General features: G+C 46.8%; 1 protein-coding gene across 1 annotated transcript; it reads right to left on the bottom strand.

The window, feature by feature from the left end:
- Positions 1-638: 638 nt before the first annotated feature.
- LOC123082072 (probable calcium-binding protein CML25/26) lies at positions 639-1608 on the bottom strand. The gene has a single exon (XM_044504495.1). It carries the CDS (start codon positions 1511-1513, stop codon positions 1058-1060), a length of 456 nt encoding a protein of 151 aa, XP_044360430.1. The 5' UTR covers positions 1514-1608; the 3' UTR covers positions 639-1057.
- Between the last annotated feature and the right edge of the window lie 8642 nt (positions 1609-10250).

The raw sequence follows: 10250 nt of genomic DNA, 5'->3' as shown, positions 1-10250 counted from the left end.
TATGCAGCTCGTGAAGCGGATCCTTCGCTACCTCCGGGGTACCTCTCACTACGGACTTCAGTTATACAAGTCCTCCACCACAGATCTCATCTCTTACACTGATGTTGATTGGGCGGGGTGCCCGGACACACGAAAGTCCAGTTCTGGGTTTTGTGTGTTCCTCGGCTCCAACCTCGTCTCCTGGTCCTCCAAGAGGCAAGCCACCACCTCCCGCTCCAGTGCCGAAGCGGAATATCGAGGTGTTGCAAATTGTGTCGCCGGGTCCTGTTGGCTGCGCCAGCTTCTCTTTGAGCTTAAACACCCGCCCACCCGAGCCACCATTGTATATTGTGATAACATCAGTGCTTCCTATCTCGCTTGTAACCCCGTTCAGCATCAACGCACCAAGCATATCGAGATCGACTTGCACTTCGTTCGTGACAGAGTGGCTCTTGGCGAGGCTCGTGTTCTTCATGTTCCATCGAGCTCGCAGTTTGCCGATGTTTTCACCAAGGGGTTACCATCACAGGTGTTTTTTGATTTTCGTTCCAGCCTGAACATCCTCCCAAATGGAGTTCCGGCTGAGGAGGGTGTTAGCGTATGTATTTTGTATCACCTCTTGTATGTAATTTATGTGACCGAGTCAGCCACGCCTGGCCTGCGTGCCACCATTATAGGGGCGTTTGGCAACTCCACACTTTCCATATATGTTGTACTCTGTAACACCTGTGATCAATCAATGAGAATAGTTTCCAACTCATATAAGGACAGCAGCAGTGATTAGACTGTTCCCTTGGATGTCCGAGGACCGTTTGAGAGGACCGGTTGTAGATGTACTGGTAGCTGCGACACTGCCGACTTTGCAGAACATTAACTCCAAATGATATTATTCGACACTGCCGAGTTTGCAGAACATTAACTCCAAATGAATCTGTACACGTATCCATAGAAATCAAGGGTTATCGTGCGAGCAAAACAAAGAAAGAATGAACACATACATAGTATGTGAATGTGATCGATCCATGAATTAAGTGAACACTATATCTGTCTTGAAAAATGCCATGAAGAGAGTCGATGATCAGGCCATCATCATGACTTGGAACTCATCGAACGAGAGGGCACCGTCGCCGTCGAGGTCAAATCTGCAGATCATTGCCGTGCACTCGTCCACGCCCAGTTCGTGAGAGCCCAGCCTGCTCAGCGTCCGCCTCAGGCTCGCCGGCGTAATCATCGTCGTCGTCGTGGCTTCCGTGGATGATGATGCGTACATCCCGAACGCCTCCCTCAGACAGCATTGCCTCACGTCAACGTCGTCCTCTTCGTGGGCACCGGCGGCTAGCCTCGAGAACTCTTCTTGGCTCAGCAGCCCGTCGCCGTCGGCGTCCACCGCGGCCAGGATCACTGCCGCCTCCTCCTCCGATACGTCCTCGCCCAGGGTCGCCGCCATGCCGCACCGCAGGTCGGACGCGGACACCTTGCCGTCGCCGTCCTTGTCGAAGGCGGCGAACACCGACGGCACCACCATGGCCACCATGATCGAGTGAGTATTCGTCGGTCTTGCTTCCTTTTCACTATGTTTTGCAGCTGACTAGCTAGCTAGTTGGGATCTGGCAGCTTGATTTGTGTGCCTTGAAGCGGTTCATGATGATATGGAGCGCGAGGCGGGGTATATATATATAGTACGCACGCGAACATAAATCAACATGAAGCATGAATTTGCTTAGCTAGACAGCTGAGTTTCCGTGTCATTCTTCTACAGCACATAGATGCGTGTTTTTGTACTCCGTACGCGTATAATTGCCTTGACCAAATTTATGATCGACGATGGAGATAATGCGTTAGCAAGGATACCTTAATTTCCTTGTCATTTTTGTAGTACTTCACGCGTACGCCATGATGATAGATCATGGAGTATCGTGGGGTCGTGCGTCGGCCTCTAAATTCCCAGGAAAATATATTAATAACCCAGGGTCAAATGCTTGCTCATGTGTCGAAAAAAAGAAAGAAGAACACAGCATGGATACGTAGACCATAATGGTGTTCAACATGTGGATTGATCGATATGAGGTGGTATTGGTAACGAGGCTTGGCAACGCGGACATCAACAGTCGGCACCGCCGTGGGCGCTATCACCATTGACGCACGAAGTGATGGCGAAAATGCTACGCCTATGTAATTCATCTACAAAATCCTATGTGACCTGCCTAATTTATTCTATCGGCCCTTGATTTTTACGGGTGTGGGCCCCTCCCACCCCCTTCAATCCAATCCCAAGTCTACAGGTTTGCTATCACGTAATAAAAATTGTACTTTAAGTTGGTCTAGCATTACTCGTGCACGGCGTGTGGCAGCGGTATGTAGCTCCCTAGAGCTTAATTGCATGTCAACTGCCTAATAATTTCGGCCAACAGGAACTGGATTCAGATAGAAGAAAAAGAGGCCTCATCACCGCATCACCTACCCTAGCGGCACGGAGGAACCCTAGCCGCCGCCGATGCCGCTAGGCCCTCCCCCCTCCTCTCATCTTGTCGCGTCATCACTCGAGGGCTACCGGCAAAGCCCGAGCAGGCGCCAGGGAAGGTGGGGGCGAGGCGTTTCTCGCGGGCGGCTTGCGGGGAGGCTTGCCTGGTGATGCGAGGGCGGCAACGGTGTGCGACTCTGAAGAGAGTGGCGTGAGCGGATGTCAGGCGCAGAGGTGCGGTCGCGTGGTCCTGCGCCAGGATGCGATGGGGAGTGTGGCCCAAATCTGGCGGTGCTGTGACGGCTGGCGGCGCGATGGCTCCTCTCGTCGGCGTGGTACTTGTTGTTGCGAGGGCGCTGATCGGGCCTGGTCCGACATTTGGTGGCGTTACTCCGAACGTGCGATATACGAACGGCGACTTGAGGTGGAGGGCATGGATGTGCAGCCGTGACGGCGATTTTTCTGTCTGGGTCGACGGTCTCTGGGGGTGAGACGTCGGTGATCATGATTCCATTAGTAGGTACACGGGCTGACAACATCGACCCACCACGTTCTAATATGGGGGTTCACTGTTCAGGCGTGCATGTGATGACAATATCATGCGCTACTAGGTGATTGCTGTGACGCCCTCGATTCAATTCTACACTAATCATACACGCAAATGTGTACGATCAAGATCAAGGACTCACGGGAAGATATCACAACACAACTCTAGACACAAATTAAAATAAATACAAGCTTTATATTACAAGCCAGTGGCCTTGAGGGCTCGAATACATAAACTCGAAAACACAAGAGTCAGCGGAAACAACAATATCTAAGTACAGACATGAGTTAAACAAATTTGCCTTAAGAAGGCTAGCACAAAAGCAGCAATGATCGAAAAGGCAAGGCCTCCTGCCTGGGAGCCTCCTAACTACTCCTAGTCGTCGGCGGTCTTCACGTAGTAGTAGGCATCCTTCGGGCAGTAGTAGTCATCGGCGGCGGCGTCTGGCTCCTGGGATCCGTCTTCTGGTCGCAACAATTGGGTATGGGGGAAAAGAAGTAGCAAAGCAACCGTGAGTACTCATCCAAAATACTCGCAAGACTTACATCAGATCTAAACTAAGTATGCATCTGTATCAAAGGAATGGGTTGTATCTGTGGACTAAACTGCAGAATGCCAGAAGGGAAGGGGAAAGGCCTAGCCTATCGAAGACTAGCATCTCCAAGCATCTTACAGCATATAGAAGAGTACAGATCAACATAATGTAAAGTAGTAGTGTTATCAACCTCGGCCAGAGATCCTTTCTCGACTCCCTGCGAGAAAGCAATCCCAGAGCCATACTATCCATTCATCAAATCCATTTCTCATATCCATCCATTTCTCATCACAAGTATTCAGTTCTAGTTGTATCGATCGGGATACAACTCCAAGTGTCTGTTACCGTAGGACAGGCTATTGATAGATGTTTTCTTCCCTGCAGGGGTGCACCAACTTACCCACCATGCTCGATTAACTCCGGCCGGACACACTTTCCTGGGTCATGCCCGGCCTCGGCCAAACAATACGCCGCAACCTGACCTAGGATTAATAGAGAGGCCAGCACGCCGGACTAAACCTATGCCCCCAGGGGTCATGGGCCATCTCCCCGGGAACTCCTGCACGTTGCGCGGGCGGCCGGTGAGCAGACCTAGCTACCTCCTTCAACAAGGCAGGAGCTTACGTAGTCCAACCCGGCGCGCGCCACTCAGTCGCTGACGTCTATTAAGCTTCGGCTAATGTATACGACGCAGAACGCCCATACTATGCCCACGTGATGGTTAGTGCTATCAGGCCAGAGGCCCCTCAGATCAAATATCCAAATCATAGTGGATTAGGAGCACGCAGTAACGAGCAGAGACTCACGATCGATGTGACCCCGTCGCCCCGTCTCGAGTACTTGCGGCAAGGGCTAAGAATGCTCGGCCACGCCTCGTAAGTATCTCGCGGGCACCTTCCAGGTCAACCCGACTCCACATCACTCGCTATTAAGCTCGCGCGGGTACCCCTCAGGGCCGACCCGTCTTTAGTAACATGGCTCAGTGCAAAGTCATAGTAACCATAGTAACTATGTGTCTAACACCAAGGGGAAAACCTGAGGAATCACCCCCGGTGAAATCCACTCGATGTTATCATCAAGGTGAACGTAAGAGGATCCACCCTCGAGGTTCACACTTGAGGGGTTGCACGACAGAGCCGTAACGGAAGTGGTTAAGGAGGAAATCACCCTCGATGACCATGATCATATAGCTACACTATAGAGGTCTCATCAGGAGTGATGTAAGAGGTTCCACCCTCGGCACTCGATGGAAACTCTACAGAGTCGTACAACTAAGGGGGGTGATGTGCGGTGTCGGGGCCTGGACGTCGATCACGTTGATCGAGTCATCGAACATAAAGCGAGGCAACTGGGGCAAGGTGGGGTCACTGATGGATTACTAACCAACCTATACTAAGCAGTTTAGGATAAGCAGCTAAGGTATGAAAGCAGGTAACAACAACAGGCTATGCATCAGAGTAGGATCATACAGAAAGCAGTAGCGGTTCTAATGCAAGCATGAGAGGGAAAGAAATGGGCGATATCGGGATGATCAAAGGGGGGGCTTGCCTGGTTGCTCAGACAAGAAGGAGGGGTCGTCGGTGACGTAGTCGATCACAACGGCATCAGCAGCCGCCACGGGGTCTACCGAAGAGAAGAGGAGGGAGAAACAGTAAATACATAGCAAGCAAGTGTATAACAGGACAACAGGCATAGCTAGACGTGTTCTAACGCGGTCCTAGACGTTATAGGTGAAGGGAGAATTCAACCGGGAAGGTGTTCCCGGTTCCGGACCTGTGTCAGACAGATGACCGGAGGGGGAAAGTTCCATATTTAGCATGCTAGGGGCATGTGACAGATGAACGGACCGCATATTCGGATTCGTTGGATTTTTTTGAGCAACTTTCATATAGAAAACTTTTTCATCTGACTTACGGATTATTTTCTATGAATTTTCAAAGATTTAAACAATATTCTAAAATTATTTTAATCCACAAATAAACAGAAAATACTAAATGTACCCAACCATGTGCTAGCTACAGAGGCTGACTGGTGGGGTCTAGGGGGGTTGAGTCAGTAGTTGACCAGTCAATAGTTTGACTGGTCAACAGGGTCAAACGGGGCCACATGTCATAGACTGGGTCAACCCAGTCAACAGTTTGACTGGTCAAACTGGACAGGGGACCTGTAAGTGTCACATGTATTTAGGAGGCTTTATTTAACTTAATTTCTCTAATTAGTTGGCGGGCCCACATGTAAAAGTCACAGGGGTAATTAAACTGTTACCTAATTAAACTAACTTAATGGCCTTGGGCCCACGGGCCAGTGGTAGAGGGAGGGTTGGTGTGGTTAGTTTAGTAGGGGGGTGTTATCCCCATTAAACGAACAGGGCACTACTAGGAAAAGGCATGCTAGTGGCGCACCGAATTTGCCTTCTAATGGCGCACTACCGGTGCGTCACTGGCATCACGCCATTAGAATTAAATTCTAATGGCACACCACCAGTGCGCCATTAGTATCTGGTGTTCTAATGGCGCACCACGTAGTGCGCCATTAGTATAGCCTGCAGTGCGCCATTAGAATGCCTCCCAGGGGGCCATTTGTACCCATGTGCTTTGGCATTCTAATGGCGCACCAGCAGTTAATGCGCCATTAGTGTGATGATCACAGTGCGCCATTAGTGTCTTGTGTGGTGCGCCATTAGTATGAATATTAGGTTTTTTTTTTGCTTTTCTGATTTTTGCACAGGTTACAAAATATATTATTGGACAGAATATAGACAGCAGCACATAGCAACATCAGATTCATCGAATACAATAGAAGATTAGTCTCCGAATACAATTCATCATATTAGTCTCCGAATTCAAAAGACCGAACAAAGATAAAACATTACAAGTCTCGAGACCGCGAGTATCGAGTTTGTCGGAAGTAATACTAATCCTAACAAGTCCTACTAATCATCATCATACAACTTTTACTCGTTATTCATAACAAGTCATACGATCATCATCTTGATAGTCTTCGAACCAACCCTACTTAATTGTTCTTAGCACATGATCATCAGTATTAGGCAGGACCTAAATACCCTATTTAAGATAAAATAGCATAAAACAATATAGACCCTGACTCTCCATTATGGAGAATGGAGAACATCCTGTCTCCAATTCTTGCACTTCGCTTCCTTTTGCTTCCAAGAAGCTCCTTACGATTGTCCATACATTTTTTCCATCCTTTGATTTTCATGTCTCCACTTCTTTTAGAAATCTCGTATGGACAGTTGAGATTCGTAGGACGACCTGGCTGTATGTTCAAAACATTAACACTGCCTTTCAGATACATCATATGAGGCACACAATTCTCTGGGATTATCTGTTGAAAAACATAGTAATAACTTCATAGTTAGCAATAATGTACTAGTTTTAGAAGTATGCAAAAGATGCACGGATGTCGTAATAGTAAAAATCTTACCAGGGTATCTCCATGGTAGTTACTGTAGTTGAACACATGCACTAGTGGCACGTATTTACCATAATGTTGAGGAGTTTGATTGTAGATATTGTAATTCTCAATGTCAGTACAAAATCCGACCAAATGATTTTTCTCCTTGTAAGTTGTTAATTCGGAGCCATCGGTGTAGTGGGTTTTGTCTACCATCTCCCGCACATTCTTTGAACAATAAAAATAAGCTGTCAATGGAAATAAGCTGTCAACTATTTTGAAATAAACAATATAAATTAGCTAATAACTATGTTTGAGAAACTCACATAGCGGTAGAACTGGAGGCGTATCAACAAGGACTCAAATGTCCATATTGTCTTGGTTGATGCCAGGATTACCAAGATCCATGGTGATAAGCATACCCTCATCAAAACCATACATCTTGCAAAATGCTTCCCAATTTTTGCAACCAAAATGGGTTACGCTCTCAGAATTATATAGATTTACTTCAAAGTCCACATCGTGATGAGTCCTTAGGTGAATTTTCTTTGTTTCAGAAATTTCATGGTCTTCAAAATCCATCCTCTCCAAGACATAGCGTCTTGCATGGCATGGGATAAGCTATACTCGAATTGTAAAAGATGAAAATTACACGTTGAAATAGTTGAAGTCATGCTTAATTATGAAAATAACACTTGTCATCGTTGTGTACCGTTTCAACTTCGAAGGTCTCCTCGAGCTTAATGCTGAAGCGCCGATCATCGTTCAAGTGAGGCATGTCGCACAGACCTCGATCGTCGTGGCACCAGTCGCACTCCACCGGGAGACTTCCGTCGTCCGATGATGATGACGACATATCCTACGTTCATAATTCAAAACTACATCATTTAGGGTTTGTCGACACCGAGGCACCCTAAAAGCCTATGCTTTCATCATTTAGGTTTTGTTGACGCCGAGGCACCCTAAAAGCCTAAGCGTACATCATTTACGTTCTCATCGACACCGAGGCACCCTAGGTTGGGCCTAATCACTTGGCACTAATCACTTGGCTCTATTGCCACCTATGTTGGGTTTATCATCTAGGGTTTATCGATGCTAACGAGAATTCTAAGTTGGGCCTAATCACTTGGCTCTATTGCCACCTATGGTTTAATGCAGCAAGAATGGCGGGGCAGCTGATCCTACTTAATTAAGTACTAAGATACCCCGGCCCATGCATTAGTAGCAAGTACCCCATATGTCCAATTGTTAGCAAAGTCATGCTAAAATTCACGGAAAATTTCAGCATGACCTTTGCTGAAAATAAGACATATGGAGTACCCGAATTTTCCGGAACGGAAGTTAATCGACATTCCGGCAAACTCAAGGGCCTCTCGGGGTACCTGCAAAATCATCACGACACGATGGTCAGAGACAAAACCCATCAAACTAGCACCACAATGTGCCTCTACTTTCATATGGATGAAAAGGCCACAGACCATATGGCCCTCTGCTTTCATATGGACAAAAATCAGCTCAACTTATGTGAGCTTCCATTCCAGATCTAATAGGTCACCCAACAAAAAATCATGAATAGTTTTAGCTGAAAAAAATCATGGATTGTTGTTAACTGAAAATTAGTGAAAGAAACTGTTGCTGATCATGGATTACTGTTAATTAAAAATAGAGCATATGGCTTGTCTTATCATGTTCACTAAGTCCACAAAAATGAATAGGTTCAGTAAACTTGAAGTACTCAACACTAAACATGGTTCAGAGCTCACTACACTACACTACATCATGCAATGGTTCAAACCTCACTACACTAGAACAAGCTCACTACACTACACTACACATGCTTAAACTCTGAACATAAACAAACACCAGCAATGCAATATGTAAACTACCTCTGTTTCTAGGCAACAAGAGTTATCATCAATGCTTTTGAGTTTATTAAGTACCTTCAGTTCTGAGTTTTAAATGTCAAAAGAGCTTCACAGAATCTTGAGTCCTCCAAATCACTCTTAACAGGTCTGCATTGCACAAAGGCAGCAATGAGCCAATGATATCAGTAGCAATAATAGGTGCTTACATTCTCATAACGTCAGTATTATTTAACCAAAAATCAACCTACAGAGTTCTAGTACAGTGAGTAACTCCCAATTCTTTTAATAGAAGCGCAATTAACAACACAACTAGGGAGTCTAGGACAATGCCACCAGATAGAATTTGAAGGAAAAACGTTCTTCCAGAACCTTCAAGCCACAATCATACATAGAGTGGCTGATCATATAAGCTATATTTAAATAAACATCAACTAAACTTGATGACAAGAAAAACTACAATCACATTGATACAAACTAGAGCATATAGCAATAGTAAATTGCTGCTCCATATAGCAATAGTAATGCACCTAATCAACATTGTAGAGCATCCTGTTACAAACTTGTTTTGATCTTGCAAATTAATGGGGAGGAAGAACTAGGGAGGGAGGGAATGGTAATGGTTCAGAGAAGAACAATAGTAATGCTCCATATAGCAATAGTAATGCTCCATATGTTCTGATCCATATAGCAAGAAGAACTAGGGAGGGAGGGAATGGGGAGGAAGGGTGGAGAGGGAGGAAGGAGGAGAGGTACCTGGGCGGGCGTGGCCAGTCGCCGGAGGGGTCGGGGTCGGCGGCGGCGTCGAAGGGGTGGCTTGAGGGCGTCCGAGCTCGTCCGGGTCCTCGTAGTCGAAGAGGAAGACGACGGCGGTCCTCCTGGGCGCCTCGGTTGGTCGTGGGGAGGCCAGCGGCCACGTGCTTCGCGGGTCGGGGGCGCGGGGGCGGCGGTGCGGGGGAGCGGGGGCGGCGGCGCGGGGGAGCCGGAGCGGGTGTGGCGAGGGATGGAAAGGGATCTGGCGAGAGAGAGGGAAGGAGGTATCGGGCGAAGGGCCGGGTATCCAGCTATAGAAGGGGGAATGTTAGTAATGGCGCACCGTCGAGGGGTGCGCCATAAAAACACTCATAGCAATGGCGCACCATTCTCTGTTGCGCCATTAGTAACTTTTTTTCTAATAGCAATGGCGCACCCTCCTCTGGTGCGCCATTAGTAACTTCTTTTTTTCATTATTTCTTGTTGCATCTAATAATTTGTTTTTTATCAAACTTGTTATTTTCATGAGGACTAGGACAAAATATATCATCAAATATCATCAAATTTGTTTTTTTATATCATCAAATTTGTTTTTTATTTTTAATTGAAAATATCATCAAATTTGTTATTTGAAAATATCATCAAATTTGTTATTTGAAAATATTATCAAAAAGCGGGGCAGGGTGCGGGGTGTCG

This window comes from Triticum aestivum, chromosome 4A, assembly GCF_018294505.1.
Source record: "Triticum aestivum cultivar Chinese Spring chromosome 4A, IWGSC CS RefSeq v2.1, whole genome shotgun sequence".
In the NCBI taxonomy this organism is placed as follows: Eukaryota; Viridiplantae; Streptophyta; class Magnoliopsida; order Poales; family Poaceae; genus Triticum; species Triticum aestivum.
Note: the sequence above shows the minus strand (reverse complement) of the source record. Positions and strands in the feature narration are given on the sequence as shown.